This window comes from Aedes aegypti, chromosome 2 (assembly GCF_002204515.2).
Source record: "Aedes aegypti strain LVP_AGWG chromosome 2, AaegL5.0 Primary Assembly, whole genome shotgun sequence".
In the NCBI taxonomy this organism is placed as follows: domain Eukaryota; kingdom Metazoa; phylum Arthropoda; class Insecta; order Diptera; family Culicidae; genus Aedes; species Aedes aegypti.
Genome location: NC_035108.1, coordinates 318,429,860 through 318,455,775, shown reverse-complemented (window position 1 = coordinate 318,455,775; position 25,916 = coordinate 318,429,860). Strand labels below are relative to the sequence as shown.

Here is a 25,916-nt window from a genome sequence, read left to right as displayed (position 1 = left end):
AACGCATTATGCTCAAAACGGACCAATAAACCGTATGATGCGTCAGTATAATGTACATTGCGAATTCATTGGCATTACTATGTCCAAAGAGCAGCTTAAAACACAACTAAAGAACAATAGAAGTAATCCACAGCATGTAAGAAAGTATTGTAATTATTGTATGTAGTCTACCTATGCTTGACGAAATAAATAAATAAATAATATTCTTCATCGTAAATAAATAAATGTCTTTAATATCACATGTAAAGATAATTGTAAATTCTGGGAAATAGCATTCGGGGTAATGGGGTAGAATCTAAGAAAATCTTGAATTTACACGTCGTCTGGTAAAACCTGGTCTGGTCGACCTATGCGATTTATAAGAAATGTGAGGGACGCCGATAAAAATGTCGAATTTAAACACTCAAAAATCATCATTCTGCAACTTTTTGCGTAAACTGCTATTTCAATACCTTAACTGTTTAAAACATTGTTTTTTGAATAGTTGAGGCATTAGTAGTTTACATTTGTAGTTATCAGTTTAAGCAATAGTAGTTTACGCAAAAAAGTTGCAGAATAATGATTTTTACAGCACAAGCTGTACATTTATTGCAATTTCTGAAAAATGTTGTGTAATGATTCATGATTCATCCAAGAAGGCTCTGGACATCATTCATATGTATCAACGTACTTATTTTTTACTTGAATTGGCTGCTGTGTGGTTTCTATTAAAAAATCGGATTTTCAACTTCAAAAGGGTATATTCTGGGGTTGGCTCAGTAGGCACCTTGACGAGTTCAATCGAGGTATGGGTAGAGGCAGTAGCGCAAGCAGGTTTTGGTTCGTGGGGGCCGGGGAGGGTGGTGGTGTTGCAATTTTGAAAGTTGTGCTTTTTTAATGATATGTTTTGATAAAAAAATAAGTTGTAAAGTTCCCGAGCAGCGGATTACAACAAAGTTGTTACAGATTTTGTCACTCAGTTAACGCGTTTTTTTCTAACAAAATATGTTATAATTTTGGCTGGTTGGCAGTTAAAATAACAAAAAGTATAACACAATTTCCTCTACACTAAACAAAATTGAAACAAAATATGTTATAGTTTAAACAAAAATGTAACTCATTGTGTTTTGAATCAAACAAAAATATAACTCATATTTACATAACATAACATAATTATAACAAAATTTGTTATACGCAACTGAACTAAATTTTTATAACAAATTGTGTTATAATTATGTTTTAAATTGAAACAAATGTTAAACAGACTTTGTTATTGGAACTGATTTTGTTTTAATAATGTTATATTTTCCTCCATCAACTCAATGTTCTTCTAACAAAAGTGAAACAAAATTTGTTATTTGTATCAAAACTTGATATAATTGTGCTACAATTTTGATGTAATCCACTGGTCGGGTTGAAGTACATTTAACTTTTATAACACGCATAGGAAAAAATGTATTAAACAACATTACCATATATTAGCATCGCTTCAATCGCTCCACAAATATGTTGTTCCTTAGGTTGTTCTACTATGAGCATGATTATTAAGCGCAAAAAAAATTGCTGTAGAAATCATGGACATAATTGTTGCAGTGGGTTAAAAGTAAATCAGCTTTACAAATTTCCTTTGTAAGTACAATGCTTCCATGTTACAAAACTAACATTCCAGTAAAAAAAACGTGTTTTGTTTTCATAATGATGATTTTATGACCAAAATTATGTTAACACCTTAAAATTTTCAATCTTTAAAAACCAAATGATCGCTTCCCTGGAAATCTATATAATCTGAAGGTCATAAAATTTGCCTAAATGCTGAGTCAACCAAAAAATATTTGATGCCCCAAATGCTGCATCAATTAGTTGCCAAATAAATCCCTATATATCTGAATGTCTGACTACCTTCTCAAACAAAACCTTCATTATTTTTAGAGAAGACAAGAATGTTTTAAAGTTATTATAGTAGTTATTCGCAGATTAATTTTGTTTTTGTTAAACTCTTCACTGCCGTCTGCATGTTCATTAAAATTGAGTCAATATCAGTTTTCAACATACATATTACGGTTGTTAAGAAAATTTTTCGGTTTGCGGTAGCCGCAGAGTTCAACCGCAGCTGTCAAAGTTCTACCGCAGGCTTCGATATCATTCCATCATTGAAGCAAACAGTTTAATCATAGTATGCTTGAAATAGAAAACGCTATGAAAAATAGCAACAAACAACGATCATCAAGACGGTATCCAAGGTATCATTGAAGCCTACTGATGATTCACCAGTGCAAATCAGTGATGTGACAGCTGCGGTAGCTTCTCGTTGCACCGTAAAACGGAAAGTTTTCCCTTAAATTGCAATATATTCCTCATTTTGTTCGGTAGAATTGAAAAAAAACTTACATTTTCCTGTCTTGCAAAACAACCGCATATCAATCCCACTACAGATTTGCGCACTGTGTAACATGAACATGAATCGTGTTTTGGTCATTTTTGTATTTTTCTCGGAGAGTTAAAAGCAATTTGTGAAAGCTCCATTCAAACAAACATATATCTTTCATCTGGATTTTTTTTTAAATATTCTTATGGAAAACAAGTTTGAAAACTTGTCAGCCCATTTTCGCATCTCAAAACATTTTACAGATTTTACTGACTTGCGATTCACGACAGTTCAAGGGTCGAAAAACTTTCAAAAAATACTCTTCTTCAAAATAAAGTAAAATATAAAATTACTATAAATAAACTATAAAACCCACTTAAATTCATAATGGCAAAACGGCAAAAAACTCAATAACTGATCTGCAATTGTACGATTTGTAATAATTTCAAAAAAAAAAAATGGTAAGCTTTAGCTCTGAGGGGGGGTTTGGTTGACCCCCAAAACCTCCCCTTGGTTGCTTCACTGGGTAGAGGTGAAACGATACGATCAAGGTATCGATAATTTTACTAGAAAGTAGTATTGGAAGAAAGTATCGATACCATAATAAATATCGAATCAAAAGTATCGATACCTACTAAAATCATATCAGTTATTTTGGACACAGAGAAAATATAGAAAAAAAAAATGATTTCGATTTTTTTTTTCACAGAATCACACTCTTGATGTATAATAAAATTACAATACTTTAAAACCAAAATCTATATAAATAAAAATAGCATGGTGTTTGTATGTCATAAAATAGCTCGAGAACGGATCAGCGGATTTACATGATTATTTCACAGTTAGATTCTTGAAGTGTTCCGACGTGATTGTGTGTATAAACGAATTTATGACAAAAGGTCGAAAGGACAGAAGGTCGAATAACAAAAGGTCGAAAGGACAAAAGGTTGAACATCTTTTTTCAAATAAGGTACCGCGGGGCAAGTGGGTAAATGGGGTAAGTGAAAATAATTGGTATATTTTACTGACTATGTGAATTAACGTTTTAAACTCATGCGTAAACCTTTGAGGCCATTGAAAACATTACGAAAGATAAGAAATTTCTGAAATTTTTGAGCCATTATTGCATAATAGAGCGAAATATTGTTAACCTGTCAACTATCACTCCGTAACAAGTTGGCGGCGTGCAATCTTATATTAATATTTTCAGTGCAAAAAGTTGAGGAAAATAATTTTCTGTACCATTTCAAAGTTGTTCCCTCTGACAGTTTCGAACCGCAATAAAAAAAGTTTTAGAATTAATTAGACATAGACCTAAAAATAACTAAATTGAAACATTGTCAATTTTCTAATCACGTGGGGCAAGTGAAAAGTTTCTCATTAGAGATTGAATTTGTGTTTTCTCTTTAGGTAGCTATAATTATACAATGTTAACAATTATCATAGAACAACAGAACGTGCTGATAATTCAAGAAACACTATACTCAAAGCCTTAAATGCTATTATTATGGCTAAATCATGGAATTTCTCCAAAAAAAAAGGTTACCAAATGTTACGATATTAAAATGTTCACTTTGGACAGCCGATTGAAAGGAAGACGTTGATTGAAAAGATCCAATATAAGAGAACGTACGGAAATCTTGTGGAATGTTTATGTAAAGCTAGATCAAAACATACAAAATGGGGTATAGGTGTATTCACATAAAAAAGTTTCTAAATACTTTATTGAAGGATTCCGTTTAATTTCTCTTGAAGAGTTATCCGACGTCATATCCGATTTTTTTTTAAAAACAAATGACGAGCGGTGGAAATTCTACAGAGCACAAATGCAATTGCTGTCCAATGAGGTAAGAACTATCATTGGAAATATTGCAGTTATAATGTTGTCGAATCATTTCAACAAACATAACTGAACAGAAGAAAATTCAAGTAACAATAATAAAATTTTCTTTGTTTCCATGTTACTTATGTCATTGTTCATTGGGACGCCTTAACAAATGTTAAAGGTAATAGAAATCGTAAATGCAACTGTTAGTTTTTGAATTTATTGTTCAAAACGATAAACTTTTCACTTGCCCCACCTGTGGGACAAGTGAAAAGTAAAGAGACATTTTTCAAAAACTTTTTCTGTATTTTTTTCTTCAGTTTTACATAAAAATCAATTTCAGTATACTGCTTATATTTGGTGGGAGTCATGCTAAAAAATGTACACGACCTCATTTGGTTTAATTCAAGGTCTCTAGAATTTGAAGAATCTCAACTATGTGAAATCCATTACCCACTTGCCCCACGGTACCTTATGGAAAAATTACCCGCCAAGCAAACAATTTTCGACCTTTTGTCCATAAACCGTATAAACAACTCATGATATAGGGTAAGTGTTCCCTTAGTTGTGGGTGTTCCTATAGTTGCGGTAGTACCGTTTTCACTGATTTTATTACATTAGCCACAGAGCCGACACTGACAATCGACGTATTGTCTTGTTGATACACGGAATAGTTGAAAAGAGCGTTCAAATTGCTCTAAAACTGATGAAATATCACTAAAATTGCTAAAAAATTTCTTACTTGTACCAATAGTTGCGGTGAAGTGTTCCTATAGTGGAGGATCCCATAAGAAAATCACGGATACCGCAACTATAGGAACACAAATTAAAAATATACCACAACTAAAGGAACAGTGTACCAATAGTGGAGGTATTATTTTTCACTGACATACCGTGGATTACTGCGATGAAATCATTTTTCTCATAAAGTCAATGATCGTTACTTCCCATTACAACAATAACATGTACATTAATTGCGCTTCTTGAATTTAGGCGGTTAAATGAAGTTCGATCGTGCTTAGTACCTCCACTATTGGTACATCTACCCTATACCGGGAAAGGGCAGGCAACAGTGGTACTCCTGGCGGGAAGAATAGATCAAAGTAATCCAGGCTACTATGTTCTACAGCAAAAAAGCAGTGTTGCTCTGAAAGTAGTTGAATGATCATCTCAGCATGATGTAGACTTTGTTATCAATAATAACAAATTATCCTTACGTCCCATCAAAATGTGATCTTAGGCAAAGTTGTAGCTGGGAAGTTTTCACATGAGATGAGTGTGTTCACTTCTTCATAAAATGTTATGACGAAGAGATAGAGGGCTGAACCCAAAAGATTGGCGTTTTCCATAGTAATCTCCATATAAACTTCAACTGGCGTGTGCATAGTCAATTTTTTTCCGAATCACTTCAAATTTTGGGAGGATCATTTTCATCATAATTGACATCGTTTAAGCATAGGGGAGTAAAAACTTCAAAATTTGCATCAGTCTAATGTATATAACAATCTTTTCAATCGATTCAACTAGTTTCATCCGATACGTACTTGGTATCGCACTGAAACGTATCGACTCCAATTTTACTTGGTATAAAATGAAAAGTATCAAGTATTTACTTGTATTAACTTGGACCGGTTCAACCCTAGATATGGGATGTTGATTGTAAGTGTATTTAGTAACCCTTTATATATAAAAAAAATTCCATCATATAGGTTTTTACCGATTTTCGTCAAAACCATACAGTACAAAGTACTTCAATCGTTATCAAATTCCAAAGATGAAACATAGCCTCCAATTTATGTTATCAGCGTGCATTGACCTGATTAGTTATGCTCGAACGCTAAAAATTAAATTTGCCACAGCTCAACCCCTTTCGTTGATGCTATTCCCAATCTAATTAATGAAATCCGTTCTCTGTTCATCCAACCAAAACTATCGTATTGAACAAGTTATCGCAAATATTTCAGTGCCCCATTTTTCCCTACCTTTGAAATTTTAGACGCTCTAGACCACGATCATCACATCATTAAGTGACATTTAAGCCGGTTTGAGTTGAGTTCAATTGTACAGATACAAATACAAATACAGTGTACAAATATTGTACAAATTTGTCACATCTAACTTACCACAGGAATATAAAAAATACTTATTTGCAGATAACACAGGTCTCTCTGCTAGAAAAGGAAGCCTGCGTGTCCTCTGTAGTAGGCCGGTCATGTTGTATGCTGTATAAATATGGATTAGCTGTTGCAATACCAGCTCTACAGAAAATTAAAAATAAAGCTCTCAAGATGATTCTGATGCTCCCTTCCTGTTATAGTACTAATGAATTACATAGAATATTCAATGTTGAAATATAAGAGCAAATGACGAATAAAATTAACAACAGTTTTAGACAAAAATCTTTGAAATCTTTTCTGTGTGAGCCACAACTCAAACGTGGAAAATCTCAAATGAGAATTCGAGATTTTTGCAACGTTGATTGCAACTTATTTCTTTATGGAGTATTAAACTGAAACTTTAGTTTATTGAGAAGGTTGATTCAATGTACATGTAAAAAATCTAAACTGCTAAGGCAAATTAAATGTAATATATTGTTAATAAAAAAATAATTAATTAAGTTTTAAAAAATCGCGTTGATATTTGTGCCAACAAAGAACACCGATGTAGATATAAAAAATATTTTTTAAATTAGACTAGTAAAGAAATAAAAAACGGACTGTAGTAAATTTGTGGAATGCATTTGGCTTTGAGTTTATATCAATAAAAAATCTCTTGCAAATTGTAAGATAAGCATAACAAACTTTGTTCACGAAAATTGCCGATTCTCATGACAACGAATTAGAACCTTGAAATTTTTTAATCGTCCTGTACTGAGAATCCATCCATTTATCAGGTCGCTCGTCACAAGATTAGCTAACTCATAGCATATGAAGAAATCGTCCCAGTCATATAACGTTGTTACCGACGTCGCTCACTACGCTGCCTTACGGGACGGCGTGCGCCGATCAGAACAAAATCCCAACCCGATCCAGCGGAGGTGTGTTAGTGGTGCGGTACTGACCTGCTGCCTGTGAGTGACCGATGATCGTGCCTTTTTTTGCACCTACCTTACCGACGACGACGACAATTGCTGATGCCTGGATTGCTTGCTGTTGCCTCTGTGAGCCCAGCTCAGGTCGCGCAGCTCAGCTAATTCCACATCTATACACGATAAACACAACACGTCGCGAGAGCAGTTCGGGAATAAAATCATTGCCCCGTTCTCCGTTACCAATTAGTATCAGCTCAGTGCTCGATCGAGATCGATCTCATTAGGCAAACCGAACTCGTACATCTCCGCCGAGGAATTGCTTCCAAGTGTGATCCGGAGAACTTGTTTGCTCGCGAAGTTGTTGTGCAGTTTATTTTCGTTTAACAAAAACGACCAACTATCAACCCCCCCTAATCAGAAGTGCATTTTGATCGATCAGATCGGATCGAATAGTGTGCTAAATACTCGTAGGCGATTAGAAGCTGCTGAAAACGTGCTTTATCCGTGGGCAAACGCTGCGCTGCAGGAGACGTTTATTGCCTTTGTGTGGCGCGCGGTCCTCGCAGCCTCTGGTGGTGAAGGCAGGCGGCGGGCGCTGATAGAGAGGAGACGACGCCGTGTCTCAACGTTTCTTCCGCTTTGGCGGGTACTCTTCTTTCGGTGGGACCACCGTGAATTTGAGTGAAGTTTTTTTTTATGGTAATTGTTGACAACGGGAGCAGTTTGTATCTGTTTGATCGTAAAAAAACAGTGATTCAGGTTTAAAGTGTAACGAAATTGTATAGGACGTCAAGTGACAATTGAATGTGAAGAATAAAGAGTGTAAATCTGTTTTGTGGATTGTGAAGCAGTACTAGATCATCAGATATTCGGGCCGGTTGATGTTGTTACAAATTAAAGCATACTATTGTAAGTATAATCTGTTGATATGTTTTTCATTATTGACGAGGCGCAATTTAGTAAAATCGAGTGATGTTCTTCTGATCTTAAGCACGATAATAGCTACTTCATCCATTTCAAATCTTATTATTGTGAACTCCTTTTACCAACTTGATGAGAAAGTCAAAAGAGAAAGAATTTTCTCATTCAAACGGAACAATCGTTTATCGCAGCGATTCACAAAGTGATTGAATTTGGTGAATATCTGATTTCGGGACGCAAAAGTTTGTAAAATTGAATTCGGGTCTGAATAGGCTAGAAAGGAGGTATTAGTGAAAGAAATTGAATACAAAGATTCGTAAAATTTCGATGAAGTGTCTTTCAGAATGGAAGATCATACTCTAATAATCGGACGAAGAATCATTTTCATCTCCTACTTTTTAGCTATAGTGTTTGTTCTTCTACGCATACTCCTATTCAAAAAATGATAGACGAAACTTTAACAAGCGCTCGACATAAACAAAATGTTATGCATTTAGTTTCTGCTCTTAAGCATTTAAAACATTGATCGACAAGTTGTAACATAAAATGTGATGAAATTATTGTAAGAGAATTTTATAATTGGGTAGCTAATGTCTCCAATGTTGGTATTCGATAAAAATGGATTTGATTAAGAATCTAAGTGTCTTCGGATTAAAAAATCTCGAAAAACTTAACTATGATTGCATTGAAACCGTAGAAAATCACTTAAACGGCAGCTTTTTAAACTTGGACTTACTGTTGTGGTCTAAGACCCCAAAGTTTCTAAATCATCATATTTTATTTTAATACGAAATAAAAGGTTTGGTTGGCTAATTTTTGTCAAATCGCTTGAGATTGTCACCTAACACTGCCACTGTCATCTGATTATTATGATTTTTAGTATTTGTCCAGAAGGGAAGCCCTGAAATTTAATTTTTTTTTAAATTATGTTCCTTAACCCCTCTATCGGCAGCTTCATGTTTTGTTTCATTTGATTGAGCATTTTTTTTTCAAAGTAAAAAAAATAGACATCGAAATGGACCTATATTTTGAAGCGTAAAACGTAAGCTAAGCAAAAAGTTAAGATATTTCAAGGTATACATTTTTCAAAACTGTCCTGGAGGGCTTCACCCCATTATCCCGAATGCCAATACCCCGAACAGATCTACAACTAATGTGTGGTGTATTGTTTTGTGAGCAAAAAATGTTGAAGATTCTATGACCAATTATGTATGCATCTCTAATGTAAACTGGTTATTTTGTAACACATTCATAAATAATGAATCATTCTTAGCATGAACATGAAGTGTGTAGATGTTTAGCATGCCAAATATTCATTGATATCGGTGATATATTAAATTTCTCAGAAATCGACCGTAGTTTGATATGGAATTGTGATCTAGTTAGACTGCTAAGGCCAATAACATCACAATTCCGGATCAATTTACAGAAAAGTTCGGCCTTTTAAATACCTTGACTTTTCATTAATGAATTGTGTTAACATTAAATTTCATGGTAACGCTGCAAATGCGGTCCACGCTCCTTTCCAGTGTGAAAGCAAACTGTGTGTTTTAGGTGCACTTATTCCCTGTAATTCAAGGAACAAATGCAGTGAATGAATCGGAATGATCTAATGCTAGCGTGTAGTTTTATCACACTTTTCTACACCCTGCAAATTGTGTGACCCTCCACCGTACAACGTGGGAGTGTGCAATAATTTGTACAATCACGATCATTTATCAATAAATTACTGATTCGTAAGTATTGTGCCGCTGCCTGTAAATTTCAATTCAACAAAATTCTAGTTGAATCATTGTGATTTCAGTCAGCATTACCAGTCCTCAACTTTTTTGGCTGAATGGTGTAAAAATTGTATATATTAGAAAATACATTGCTCCTCCCACTTTTCAAATACCTATGAGTGTAATCGTAATTAAAATAAATATAAACTGCTTCATTTCATGTTGGATAAATACAGTGTATACACTAAACGACAATACCCCGCCCTTAAATTCGCAAACCTGCACTTCTACCACACTTATGATGTCGCGTTCTATAAATTATTTGTTTGTGAAGAAAATAAAATGTGGGTATTGAAAATTTTATTGCAGTTTTTAATCATATAAGCTCAAAACTAGTCAAAATCTATCATTTTTGCTTGTAACGGTCATATTCGAAAGTTAATATTAGAAATGATTTCAAAGCTACTGAAAATAAACATATTTACTCCGCTTAAGGGGCTTAGTAAAGGTTATATATAAACGTGAAATGATATCGAAAATAATTAGTTTTTAATATTTTTAAGATTTTGATCAAAGGTTTATTTTTTACGTTCTCTTCATACGGAGGCCGATTGTATGTAATTGACGTAGTTAAGTATTTTCTAGTTCAAAAAACACTTATACAAACTTATTGAAAAAGTAAAAAGCAATTGCATTTGCATTGTCCCATCTAGTGAAAGCTTCAATTAATATTGGCAGGACTTCATTTAAATATCTCGTTTATATTCGTTGAGTTTTCCTTCCATTGATGGTATTTTATGGCAACGAACGAACTTTTCTGTAATTATTACGATATGAATAAAAAATAGGCATGATAAACATCTACACACTTCTTGTTCATGCTAAGAATGATTCATTATGTATGAATGTATTACAAAATGTTCGACTGTATTTGAGTTAGAATCTCAAGAAGTTGAAAAAATCTGTTTTATAAGTAAAATTAAGGGATGATTCAAAACACATGTACCGTGATTTCGGGTGAAATTGATCACTTTTCACTGTTTTCCACATCTGTTTTCTAAGATGTTGCCAATTCCAAACAACTTAATGCATGAAAACAAGTACGACGGTGAGCTTCATTGGTTTATATACTCAAATTTTCATACAGTTGTGATTTTAGTGCTGAAAATTGTCTCTAAACTAAAAAATTAAGGAATTCCATTTCGGGATGAAATTGATCACCTGTTGAAACAATTATTGTTAGTTTTGAAAACAACTTTACTTATTTAATTTGAGCCTCCTGAATCCAAATATGCTTGCCAAATTCTTAACAATGCAAAATTTATGGAAATAATTAACAATTAATTTTCAGCACTACCGCAGAAAACGCCTAAATGTAGGCAATTCCTTAAGGAATTGGATGATATCTATACAAAAATTCAATTATTACAACAAAATGAACAAATTGGTACGAATTTTGTTGATAAAATTCATTTTGGGGATATATTTCAAGCATCCTTACAAATTTTCAGGTTGACACCATGTCTAAATCCTTGTTTTAAACTATAAGTTTATTGATGTATGCCAATACCACACAGAACACGATGATGGAATTTCTTATTATTTTAATAGAAATAAACATTCCATAACACAAAAAGCTTCACAACATGCAATTTGACAACAGTTAAGACAAACAACGTTCATTTACATAGGTTGCATTGGTTTCTGTGCTCTATTAGAGGGAAATAAAATCGTGTGACACAGTGATCAATTTCACCCTACTGATCAATTTCACCCGAATTTACGGTATTAGAGAAAATCGAAAATCACCATCACTAAAGTTTCTTAAAATATACTTTAAGATATGCTTATTCAAGTAGCGGAAAAGTTTTTGATTTTCCTTGCGCCATTTTGAAATGTTACGCTTGGAAAAGTGGATGAAAAAACTACAAAAACGCTTATATCTTTTCATTCGGAATATTTAGAGGTATGACGTCTTGAGAGAAAATGTGTATTTTGCTCATATCTAAAGCTCTTTAGAACATAGTAGGCCTGAAAAAATGATATTTTCGTTAGTATTGTGGAAAAACCGATTTTTCATCATAAAGTTCTTAAGTAACCTATATCTTTAAAACTATCAGATATAGAAAAAAATGATGTTGTACAAAGTTTCCATATTTTCTATATTCTTCAATATTGTAGAAAAGTTTGGGAGCGAATTTTGAAAGCTATGAAATTTGGCGCTTAGGACACTTTTGCGTATAACGCGCCTTGACTATACAAACAAATGTTCAAAAGACACAAAAACCCTATCTCTTATATTTTTCAAGTTATTAATTTATTCCACTTAATTTTGTTCCGTGGACCAATGTGCAATGTGACAAAACAACTTGGTATTTTTTTCGAATTTTCTAGAACTGTCTCCCAAATTTAAATAAGTTGATCGAAAGTATTTGTCATTTGATGACTCTCCCCGGTATTAAATCGAAATTGTCAAAAATGTCGAATGTGACAAATATGCAGTTATGGGCAGTGTTCTCAGAAAAACTTTTTTAATTTACATTCATCCATCATGAAACCTTGTCCCAAACATCTTCTTCCTATAACGATTCGATGGTAAAAATTAAAAAGTATAAAAAATGAGCTTTTATTGTAATTTGAAATTTAAGTTTTATTCTCAATTCGTCATGATAAAAAAAAAAATTTCAGAGTATATTTTTTTGTGGTCTCAAAGGGTTTACTATAACTTCTCCATAAAACATTTTTTTTTCTAAAATCAACAATTTCGGAAAAACCTAGATATTTAAAAAATAATTAAATAATATGCAGAAATTCATAGGCTATTTTTAACCTTCACAGTACCAACATAAAATATCTTTTTTTTTTCGTTAACTTGCTACAACTTTCTCAATTTTCAACTTATTTTGATGATTCCAACACGGCTAGATCAGGAAACTAGTAAAGTTTTCAGAGAGTTGTGAATGATCTTGAAAACTGGCGTAGTTTCAAAATAGGCGTGTGGGGTACCTAAGGCAGCCAAAACAGGATACTCAATAATAAATACATCGATACAGGATACAGGATATTCAATAATACACCAACGATCAAATAATTATATGATGGACCTCTAGATATAAAGATACTATCCTGAACATCTTAGGGGGCCAGATAGCCGTAGCGGAAAACGCGCGGCTATTCAGCATGACCATGCTGAGGGTCGTGGGTTCGAATCCCACTGGTCGAGGATCTTTTCGTAATGAAATTTTCTCGATTCCCAGGGCATAGAGTATCTTCGTACCTGCCACACGATATACACATTATTATACACATGCAAAAATGGTCAATCGGCAAAGAAAGCTCTCAGTTAATAACTGTGGAAGTGCTCATAAGAACACTAATCTGAGAAGCAGGCTTTGTCCCAGTTGGGACGTAACGCCAGAAAGAAGAAAAAGAAGGCTCAAATGGGATGTTTTTCAAAACGGCCTCCACGAATACCTCAAGGAATTTCTCCAAAAATACCTCCAGAGTTTCCTTTAGGACTACTGCCAGATATTCCTCGAGGACTATCTCCAAGGATTCCTCCAAAAATACCTCCTATTTATCTAGGAATACCTCCAAAAGCTTCTCCACAAATACCTTCAAGAATTCTTCCAGTAATACCTCAACAGATCTCTCATGGAAAACCTTTTGGAGTTCCTCGAAGAATATCTCCAGAAATACCTCCAGGTATTCCTCTAGGAATACCTCAAGGGATTGTTTCAGCTTCAGTGCTTCCTCCAGGGCTTTCTCCAGGAATACCTCCAGTGATTCCACCAAGAATACCTCCAGGGATTCCTCCAGGACTACCTTCAAGGATTCCTTGAGGAATATTCCCATCAATTACTCAAGGAATATCTTCAAGGATTGCTCCTGGATTGTCTCCTACGATTCTTTCAGGAATTTTTCCAAAGATTGCTCAAGAAATACTTTCAGGCATTCCTCCTGGGATTCCGTTGAGAATTCTTCTGGGAATTTCTCCAGGGGTTTGTCTGAGGCTTTTTCCAATAACTACTCCAGGGTTTCTCTCTGCAGTAATTTCTCCAAAGATTTCTTCACTAATTCCTTCATTGATTCCTTCTGTAGTTCCTCCAAAGATTCCTCTAGGGTATCAGTGATTCCTTCTAAGGCTCCTTTAAAAAATTCTCCTATGAATTTCATCAAAAGCCTGATACTATTAAAATAAATGTTGTTATTTTCTATTGCAAATAAATTTTGGCCATTTGTGTACAAGTCGGACTCGATTATCCGGCAACTCGATTACCCGGGATTCGATTATCCGGAATTTTAGACTCGATTATCTAGAATTTGGTTTTTGATATTCATGTTTTTCAGTTTTTAATCAGCATAAATTTGAGATAATATAGTATTGCAATATACAATATAAATGGTTTTGCAGTTTTGGACATAAGTAAGAAAAAAGGGGGCTTAAAAAGGTTTTTTTTTGTGTATGACGGTAAAAACAAGTTTTTTCTTTTCGTAGCCAGAAATTATTTCTAGGAACGTTAGGGCACCACGATAGCTTGTTCAAAAAATATCCCATATGAGCCCTACCGGAACCAAATTCAGAATACCCGGATGGATCCAAGTCTGCCATTAAACTTAAGCCTGGGATTCCGTTGAGAATTCTTCTGGGAATTTCTCCAGGGGTTTGTCTGAGGCTTTTTCCAATAACTACTCAAGGGTTTCTCTCTGCAGTAATTTCTCCAAAGTTTTCTTAACTAATTCCTTCATTGATTCCTTCTGTAGTTCCTCCAAAGATTCCTCTGGGGTATCAGTGATTCCTTCTAAGGCTCCTTTAAAAAATTCTCCTATGAATTTCATCAAAAGCCTGATACTATTAAAATAAATGTTGTTATTTTCTATTGCAAATAAATTTTGGCCATTTATGTACAGGTCGGACTCGATTATCCGACAACTCGATTACCCGGGATTCGATTATCCGGAATTTTAGACTCGATTATCTGGAATTTGGTTTTTGATATTCATGTTTTTCAGTTTTTAATCAGCATAAATTTGAGATAATATAGTATTGCAATATACAATATAAATGGTTTTGCAGTTTTGGACATAAGTAAGAAAAAAGGGGGCTTAAAAAGGTTTTTTTTTGTGTATGACGGTAAAAACAAGTTTTTTCTTTTCGTAGCCAGAAATTATTTCTAGGAACGTTAGGGCACCACGATAGCTTGTTCAAAAAATATCCCATATGAGCCCTACCGGAACCGAATTCAGAATACTCGGATGGATCCAAGTCTGCCATTTAACTTAAGCCATCTTTCCTATTCAATACAACATGAAATATCATGAACTTCGAAACGTCAGAATACTCTTCGACAAGTGCCTCATTCGAGGCCTATCGGAACTGATGTCGGAACATCCGGGTATGACTATGTCTTGTTATTGGTCTATGGCACCGTGTCTATTTACTTACAATTGAAAAACCGACGAAAGCCGTCGCTACAAATATGTAAAATTCCCTAAGTGTCCCCTTGGGTTCCTTATTGGAACCTGTACCAGATAACCATGTGAAAACAATAGTCCAATATGATCCTGAGCTGATCAGCATAGTATCTTTATATCTAAGTGTCTATCATATAATAATTTGAACGATGTTTTAGAGTGATTCAATACATTTATTGTTGAGTATGCTGTTTTGGCTGTCTTAGGTACCTCACGTGACTTTGGCCCTATTTTGAAACTACGCCAGTTTTCGAAATCATTCATATTTCTCTGAAAGTTGTATTAGATTCCTGATCTAATCGTGGTCTAATCTAAAAAATGACAAAGTTATTGTAAATTAAAGAAAAACAAATGTTCGATTTTCATGTTGGTACTGTATTTTACCATATCGCAAACATGTGCAAAATTTACTGTATGATCGTCGAGATCTGTGACTGACAGATTTGACATGGAATTCGTCATTACGATTTTCAAACTTCTAAAAATTCGGAAACGAATTTCCTTCAGACAGAAATACTTCAAAAATGCTGTTTCAAAAACGAAAGACATTCTGATTTTGTTTTACATATTTTTATAATTAAACAAGTTGGCACCCGGCAAACGTGTTGCCTACTGTGATATTTTTTTTTTGCCCAAAAATCAAATGTATGAGAAAAAAAAAAAATTCAAAACTACCATAATTCGAGTGAAAATAACTATGTTTTTAATCTCTTAAACCTTCTATGCGTGAAAACTAACTTTATAAATGGACCCGGTACAAATTGGATAAGCCATTCTGAGGTTATGCGCGAACAAACGATTGACGTCCATATTAAAAAAAATAGATATAAATGAATTTTAAGACACTATAGTCTACCATTTTTAACACAGTCACGGCTTTGTTTTTCACTTGTCCCAGTTTTATCCTGTTAGCTTATGGGCAGCCCAGTTAACGATCAACGCTCCTTCATCGTAATCATCGTCATCATCGACACTTCAAAATCAGATTTTCTGTTTAAAACTAAGAATTATTCGATGAAAATGTGTTCACTGTGTTTCGGTTGGAGAACAGAATACAGTGAACACATTTTCCTGTAAATTTTCTAGTTTTTTAACGAAAAAACTGCTTTTGAAAATTACGAAATCAATGACGGATCCTGCCCCCTTAATATACTGAATACCACTGCTTAGAAATAAAAGTTTGACAATTAACTTTAAAAGTGATGTACTGTTCAAAAATATATTTTTCTCAGAACATTTTTAATGAATTTAATACTAATCTGGAGCTGGAAGCAAAAATTCAGCTAGCATGAAAACCAATAAAAAACGTGTATTACAATATAAGTAACCATTCATGCAGCACAAATGGAACGCTTTAATGATTCCATTACGCCAAAAACTCCCAAAATCGGCAACCCGAAGAACATCACTCGATTTGCATAGCACTTCTTTTCCCACGCCACGCACGCACAAAGTAACCTTCCCAATTAAGCGTATAGAAATTGTGTAGCCTAAACAAAGAACTCCATTATCTCACCAGACACCAGACCGGCTGCCAATTCCCGTTCCACTTCATCGCTGCCGACGAGCTGTTCAAGTTCGCGCCACCGGCCAAGCGGCCATTGCACCGGACATTAGAGACCAACCCAACCCAACGCAACCTCGCCAGCCTACTCGCGCACAAACGACCTTGATCTTGGGAAAGTGCACACCCCGCGGCTGCCCCCCTTTCAGCATCGGAACTTGGATTTGGCGGCACAGCTTCCCCCGAATTCGGACGATTTTCGTGATCTTCGGTCTTGGTCGGCGAATTGTGATCCCGGTTTCCCTAGTGAGGAGAGCACAGCTCTCTGAGCATCTCTCGCGTGTGCCGAGAACAAGTCGGATTTCATTTCGCGAAAGACACGCACTCCGTGTCGTCCCCATCCTCTGCTGGTAGATATACGAAAAGCCGCGAATACAAACGAAGAAACACGCGGCCGGCGAGCTCTCTAAGCAGTTGCCATTGGCCATTCGCACTCGGTCGGTGAATGAATCAGTGAGAAAGAGAGAAGACCTCCACCTTGTGTGGTTGATGATCGCCGTTTGAGTTCTGTTTGACGGCCTCACTGTTTTGATTTCGATATTTCGCGATCAGTTCAAAGTAAAAGTTGATTCGAGCAAGATATTGGTGCAACGAGTCGAAGTTGTTTGAAGAAGCCAGTCACAGGGCTGAGGTGTGAAAACAGATTCGGCTGTTGAAGTTTGTCATTAGATTATCTAAATTGTTACGCCTATTTTTGGAAGTTCGGTTTCGCTGCGATAATGATGAGTAGAGATCCGTCGTCGTTGATGGACCTGTTGTCCGAGGGACATTTCGGTATCCAACAGCAGCAGAAGCAAAAGTCGGGTCAAGTGTCGCGTATGATTTCAAATGATTCGTCGTGCGATTATCGTGATAACTGTCGCAAGGATTCTTCGAGTACCGGTGAACTGTGCGTGAGTTCGAAGAAACCCCTGGACGCCGAGTGGTTCTACGAGGATGAGGAAGTAGATCTGAGTCAGTTCGAGAACGAGCAACAAACGAGGGAGTATTTCCGCAAGAAGTTGGCGATCTTCGAGGCGTCGATGAAGACTCCGATGGCTGCGAATCGTCGACTGGCGGCACGTAGGATCGAGATGGAAGGCGGTTTTGGGGGTGAACAGGAGATGGAGAACGACGAGTGCATTCCACCGAGGCAGCTGCTGATGTACTTGGTCAGGTAGGTTTGTTGTTGTTGGAAACACATCTCTTCTTGTCAAGAGGGACAGGACAGGTGGGGTAGTTTTATAATAAGTTGTTGGTTGCCGTCGACAAGACTGGGTGAGGGTGGCGTAGATGAGCTTAAGAGTTGATTATGTAAAGCAAATCTATAACTCGCTGGTACGATGGAGATTGTGTGAATAATTAAGTTACGATCATCCAATGGTGCTGAAGATTAGTGACTTAGTTGTGGAGCTTGAGAGTACTGATGCTCACCATTGCCGGTAGACACATCCAAATCTAGGTGAATTGTTATTTACTCTTTTTGGGTTAGAAAAAACATCGAGTTGTAGCTTTAAATATCACAACAACAACAAGAGGCGAAGACTTTTAGAGATTATGGAAACTGTTCATTAGCAGGTCCATTATCACGTCACCAGCTGATGGGTATTGCAAAAAACATTCGAATGGAAGGTGTTGTTTCTTAGCGTAATTGCACGAAACCCATTGTGTTATTTAACGACACTTTTTGTTTTTGTTCTGTCGAATATTGAATTAAATCATGCGAATGTTTTACAAGGTATTTTAGGATGAATTTTTATATCCATAATATTAATATCGAAATATAGGAGGAAAAGCTTTGTTTTGATGATTGATGGTAAATTCTCCAAAAATTAATATGCTTTAGTCGAATTCTTCTTTTCCTCTAGGTTCTATATTCCCACTTCAACACTCAGTTTTTAAGTGGAAGCTCTCTTTGCTTAGCAAGGCGTTTGGCATTTGTTAGCATAGCATAGCATTGCATAGACTGGCTGTACATGCCAATGGTTGCTACTCCGTGATTCATCGGAACTGGTAAGAATTGCACTACGATCCAAATTAATAAGGGATGGGAGTTTCCGCTTACTCTCGAAGTGCAATTTTAGCAGATCTAATATTATTGATCAATAACGGCGCCGGCCAAGTCCTTACAGTCAGTTGGGATGGGGAAGGAATGTTAGGGTGTAATGATTGTTGCTTCTAGAGACCGAGAATACCTCTGCATCTCCACAATCACCACGGGAAGGGTGTTCATTAGTGAGTGAGGAAAAGATCTGGGAGTCACCTCTGGTCGGTGATGCGATCCATGGACAAGGGGGAAATATACGACTTGTATTTAAAGCTAGTTTTGTATTTTTGTCTCGAGAAGTTTCTGGAAAAAATACGTCAACATCTATAATGTCGAACAATTCAAAAGACGTTTTTATTAATGACGAAAACTGAAAATTACATGTATATATTTTAACTTATATGAAACAGGAATAATGCCGACACTTGTAGCGACGAACCATACATAGTCTGTTTGAAAATTACATATGAGTATTACTGTGCATTTTGTCTCGATATGGTAGAAGTTTTAGAAAATACGTCAACATTCACAATGTCGAACAATTCAAAAGATAATTTTTAATAATGTCAAAAAGAGAAAAATATATGTATATTCAAATTGTATAAGAAAAAAACATAATGCCGACACCTATAGTGACAAACCATTCAAAGTTTGTTTTAATATTACATAAAAGTTACGCTTTCAAGAAAATATGTGTTATCATAAGCATGAAACGAACTCACCAGTTCTCGACTGAACACAAAACTGACACTGACAGCGAAACTTCTTGGCGTCCCGAAAATAAACCGTCTTGCTTGGGCCTTCCCAAATATGTACCCAGCAAGACGCTCCAAAACAGGGGAAAAAAAACTCCGGCGACGAAAACACGCGCGAAACCGTCAGCAAAATCTATCGGACGACGCAAAACCGAACTGTCCTGCTTGGGCTTCACGAAGCACGGCGTTTGGCATTTGTTGGTGGATTATCTTGTTTAAAGTTCAATGGAATCATTAGGATGTCTAGTTTTTCGAGGAATTATCCTTGTGGGTCACTGGGTCAAATCGTGTTTAAATGTCTTCAATATTTTACCAACCAACTGGTAAAGCCTGGCTGCTACTCAATTTGTTTTTATAATTCCAACTATGGGTATCTAGTAACCCAATAAAACCAAATTGAGTAATTTTTGGGAAATTTTTTTTTGTATTTTGATCAGCATACTTTCGGAAATCCTGTCCGTAATTTCTTCCAGATATCTCAGGCAGATTTATTTAACAGTCTGTTTTATGGAAATCCATCCGACATTTTTCAAAAAAATTCTCAGGAATTCTTCCGAAAACTCCTCAGAAATTATTCGGAAACCCTCCTGACTCTGTTTTAGAAATACTTCTTCAATTCTAACAGAATCCTGCTTTAGATTTTCCAGAAATCTTTTATGGAAATTTTCAAATATCCTCTTGGAATTCTGATATTCTGATACAATCTGTTTGTGATTCTTCGGGAAATGTTCTTGATTTTTTTGTGATATATCAGTTAATTAAAAAAAAAAACACATCCGGACAGCCCTCCGGGACTCTTAAAAATTACCACTGCGATTCTTACGGAAATCTTTCTAGTACTCTTATAAAAGTTACCCTGAAATAGTTCCGGAAAATCCGTTTGTTCTTCCGTAAATCTTTCTGGAGTTCGAACATATCTCTGGATTTATTCCGGAAAATTTTCAGTAATTCATCTGGACATCTTAGTCAAATCTTCCAAAAACGCTAGGAATTTCCTGAAAATCTTGCAGGGATTCCTCCGAAATAACATCTGGGATTCATTTAAATATCACTATGAAATACATCCAAAAACCTATTCGTAAATCTTACTTAAATCCTCATGGGACTCTTTCAGATTTTTACGGAAATCCATAAGTAATTTTTCCAGAAATCCCCTCAAAATTAATTCAGAAATCTCTCTGTGATTCTTCTGCAAATTATCCCAGAATTCTTCCGGAAATCTTTCTACAATCCCAAAAAAATTCCCAGAAGAATTTTTAGAAGAATTCATGAAAGATATTCGGAAGATTCCTAGAATTATTGTCTGAAGAATATCAATGTTATTACCACAAGAATACCAGAACGATTCAAGGTAGAATCCCATTAAAACTTCCGGTAGCATCCGTGAATGATATCTGGATGATTTGGTATTTCCGGATGAATCTCAAAAGGTTTTACGGAAGAGCAGGTATAATTCCAGAAAAAAAATCCGGAAGTATCTTTCAAAGATATTATGAAGCCTTCCAGTAGGATTTCCGGAAGAATCTTAGGGAGATACTCGAAATAATAATTACACGAACATTTCTTCAAAAACCCAGGAGGAATGACCAGAAGCATCCTAGAAATAATTTTGGAAGAGTCTGGAGACGAACCAGCCACAGGCTGAAAGTCTAGATAATAAAGAGATCAATAATTTTAATAATTTTGGAAGAACTTTTGAAAGAATCTTCAAAAAAAAAATCTGGTAGGAAGTGTTCCGAGGATCCTCAGACTGATTTCTGAAAAAAATTCGTAAGATAGATATCTGGAAGAATTTCAACAGGATTTTAGGAAGAGTTCCAGAAGAATTATATTATAAGAATATTGAGGCAGAAAATTACAGAGGTTTTTCAGCAAAAGGATTTTCTAAAATATTCCAAAAGAATTTTCGTAAGTAGCGGAATTTGGGGCAAGTGTGCCAGAGGGGCAAGTGTGCCACCCCTGATTTTTGTAAAAACTACAAACTATATTTTTTAGTTGAGCTTAACAATATGTTTCCTTATAGTCCATAATACAATGGTCAAAATATGACGCAAATTGCTCTATTTTTCACATATTTTCATCGACTTTTGTGAAAACCATAAAATTTCAGTGATTTTTTATAAGATTTCGTTGTTTCTAAATAGCATGGTGAGAGGTAAATTAATAACGAATTTTTCAAACGTACTGTACATTGTGAAGCTATACAAATGTGTAAGTAATTGTGGCATTTGAACGAAAAAAATATTTAGATTTACATACAAAATCCATTTTGGTTGAAATATATACTTTTTGGGGCAAGTGTGCCACCTATTTGGTAAACAAAAATGGTTGGGGTGAAATTCATAAAAATGTAAACATCATCAACAAAATCATGATAATGAACCAAAATGAGGCACCAGTAGAGGTTTTTGAAGCGTAGAAAAGGAATAGCGAACATTTTTGCTCCCACAATGATTTTTTTCTCCAAATATTCGATAATAACATGGTTTTAGGCGTTTTAAGAACTATTTTACTTATTTTCATCAATATTTTACCTTTATTTAGTGCTGATCTAGTGTAATATTATACAGATCCTCCATAATGAAAGAGTAATTCATATATCGCATTGAATGGAGACAAAAAAAACGATTTTAGTTATTCGAATTGACTAGTAGAGAGTTCCACATGTGATGAACCTTGTTATAAAGCATCCCCTCATGACGGTAAACCTAAAAATATTTTTAAAATTGTCAATTAGGCTCTGCTTTGTTAGCAATATTAACAAGAAATAATGAAAATTTCATTACAAGTTGAATTACATGAATGTTCATTCGATGGCCGTCTTGCCCCATAAGGGTGGCACACTTGCCCCATAGTGTTGAAAATCAGGGTATTTTGGATGATATTTGAGGAGCTCCAAAACTAATACTTTTTGAAATTATTTTCTTGTTAAATGGCACAGTGCTTATGAAAAGATGTGAAACTAACATCGTGAGGCTGAATTGGCGGGTTTTTTAAGCTTTAGACAAAGTTAGAGAACAATTTGCTTAAGGTGGCACACTTGCCCCAAATCCCGCTATCTCAGATGATTTTCGTTAGAGCTCAGATACATTTTCGTATGAATCCTATGAGTTTTACTGGTAAAATCTTAGATACATTTTAGGGAGAATCTTAGAGTTCGGAGGAATTCTAGGAGAATTTCTATTGAATCCCTAGGAAATCTTTGGAAGAACCCTCTAAAAATACCTAATAGAGTTGCAACAAGATTTTCGGTAGAAACTTCTGTAATATTGCTGAAAAAACTCTAAGAATTCAATTTCCAAGATTATAAAAGAAATTCCAAGGAGATACACGCTAAAATGACAAAGAAATTCCTGCAAGAATCCCAATAACATGCCCAGAATAATCACAGAGGGATGTCTAGAAGAATCTCGGAAGTAATACCGGAAGGGTTTTATAAAATTGTTTGGAAGAATCTCAGAGTGATATCTTCAAAAATACTGAGGTTTAGAGAAAAATCTATAAATCATTTTTCAGGTGAATTTTAGCACATCCTTCAAAGAGTAGAATCACATTCTCATTAAGAATATACATATATTTGTTATTTGATGATAAATACTTGAAATATATTGTATCAAAAATTTACAATAAATATAAGTAATATTAATTATAAAAAAAATATGTATTTAGTTTGGATGATTGATTTCAGAAGGAATTTGGTTTTCTATGAAACATAATTCGATATTTTTTGCAGTAACTAAGAATTGAAAATAAGCAGCCTTCTGCAATCGAATACTTGTTGAACTGCATGTCTAGTTACACGATATTTAAAATAATATTTGTTAAGCCGAACATGTTAATCTTTCCGCATGAACCAACAACGAGCACGGCTTTAAGATAAGATTTTTTGTTTTGTTCATTCAGCAAACACCTCCTCCCCGTTCTGTTTATGTATGTAGTAACTAGAATTTCAAACCATTTCAAATAAACTAGTTTGGATGTCTACTCTTAATAATAATAACCAGTCATTTTAAATCGAGTGACAGTCTCTTTCCGTGCGCGCGCTTTCTGCGGAGCCGTCAAAAACGACTTTTTTGGCCTTCTTTCTTTCACTCTCCTTCACAACTCAAAAACTCAGCACGATCCACCTCGGGATGAATTGGTGAGCTCTCTGATTGTTGCAGATAAACAACTTATCGTGTAGCGCGACATCGCATCTCAACTCACCAAAGAAACGGCCAGTTGAGATTAACAACAGCCCTATTATTGTCCATACGATTTGACAGTTCTCGACTACCATTCTTCCATGCATTTGTGCTTAAGAAATTTGAGAATCCAGCGTAGCGCGATCAGTGAATGGAATACAAACACCAGTGACGCCGCTTGGTGGCCATTGTGAGAAACTAAATGTTCGAAAGGATGTTGTCTGTACCTTTTGCTGCTGGCGTCAACTGTTAGCGTTTAAGAACGAAATAAACAGTCGTTACCCTATTGTTGCAAAAATTTGTCTGTAAAATACTTCATAGATTTATCTAGTTTTTTTTCTTGTTTCTAGAATTCCTCTACATACTTTGCTTCAATAAAACATTCAGTTTCTCAGCAGATTTCTTCGATTATTTTTTCTTGAATTCCTTTAGGAATACCATTCAGCGTTTGGAAAATCGTGTTAACTGTGCGGTGACCTATTTCGCATAAAGACGTATCGCATAAACGTATCGCTATTTTGCGTAATAGACATTAGTCATAAAGCAGTTTCATATTCAACCAAGTAGCATTCTAAAGCAGACACATAATTCTCTTTATGCCAAACGTCCATTATGCAAAACGTACACAAACTTGAAAACGGGCCCTACGATTTATTTAAGATTTTGGTCATAACTGCTATTTGGCAAATTGCTTTTTATCAGAGGGCACCGTAGTTTATCGTTAAACCACAAGACAACCTGATACATAATGATAGAAGCATTTAGAATTGATAGATTAAAGATGATTCTAAGTCTTACGTCTGTTTTTCTACTCTGCAACGTTAGGACAAATCTCCCTCGACGCAACTCGTTCGATCAACCAAACAACACTTATTTCGAGCGTCTGCCTTCGCCTCACGCAGACGCAAAGAACTGTGCTCCAAATCGAAGTCTAATTTTCCTGCGCAGCGATTCCGTGAGAATTGAACCAAAACGGGAGAAGTTATTTGGGTTTAGGTCATTGATTCCGGCGTAGTAGTTTTATGAGTAGCGACGATCAAAAACGCACCTCAATATCATCAGCACGGGAGCAATCAAAGGCGAAGGAGCTATTAGTCAGCAATGCATGAAAAGCTCCGGCCTTTGGCAAGCTTTGCGTGATGACAGGTTTTGCCGAAAATTCGCATGTGAATTGGGGAAACTGCACAACCCTGGGCGCTCTGGCTGATTCATAGGTACCAAACGAAGGGTACAATATATTGGCAATAAGCAAACTGCTTGTCAAGTCGTTTGAAATCGGCTTGTTGTCGAGTTCATTTACACCGTCATCAGAAGTTGGTGGGTTTTTACGAGTTTGATTATGGGCAACGGAGGGTACGGAACCGTGACGGAGATCGGGTTTAATTGGCCCATCAACATGAGTGAGAGGTGCTGGTTTTTGTTACTTTAGGTTTAGAACAATATCGTTCTTCTCTTACATTGAATGGGCTATTCTTAGTCTGGATATAGCATCATAGAATCGAACACCATTTCTAAAAAATATTGTAGAAAAAGACGATGAGAGGATCCAATAAACTGGTAAGTTGAAGTTAAGTATGCAGGGCTCATGCTAGAAAAAAAATTACCTTCAAAAATCACATTGAGGGCATTCCAGTCAAATATAACAAACATGTTAAATATCTTTATCCACTAATTAATAGAAAATCAAATCTTTGTCATAAAAACAAGCTTTTGATCATCAAACAAATTTTCAGGCCAGCCATGTTGTATGCTGCTCGTAATACTAAGAAGAAAGTTCTGCAGAGGATTCAAAATAAAATTTTGAAAATGATTCTGAAGCTCCCTCCCTGGTATGGTACTAATGGATAATATTGTTGAAATATTCGAACAAATGTCGAATAAAATAATTTAAGGCAAAAATCACTGCATTCTTCTATTGCCACGATAAAAACGTCAAATATCTAGGTTAAGTTTGGTTAAGTAAATCGAAAGCGTTTTTTCTCTTATAAACAGGTGAAACTTGTAAAAAATCTGAACTGCTACGGCAAATGATATGTTGTTAACTAAATGTTAATAAATGCTTATCTTAGT

The 25,916-nt window shown here is 35.3% G+C and overlaps 1 protein-coding gene across 3 annotated transcripts in view; it reads left to right on the top strand.

The window, feature by feature from the left end:
- LOC5570471 (nocturnin) overlaps nucleotides 1-25,916 on the top strand; it is a 144,320-nt gene that overhangs the window by 44,224 nt on the left and 74,180 nt on the right. The window contains exons 1-2 of one of the 3 annotated variants that reach the window (XM_021845781.1): nucleotides 7,381-8,109; nucleotides 16,837-18,037. The exons of 1 other annotated variant lie outside the window; for it this stretch is intronic. In XM_021845781.1, coding sequence (XP_021701473.1) covers nucleotides 17,601-18,037 — 437 coding nt within the window. In that variant the 5' untranslated portion in view covers nucleotides 7,381-8,109; nucleotides 16,837-17,600. Of the gene's footprint in view, nucleotides 1-7,380; nucleotides 8,110-16,836; nucleotides 18,038-25,916 lie in introns of those variants that run through there. One more of the 3 variants, XM_021845782.1, reaches the window with a different exon arrangement.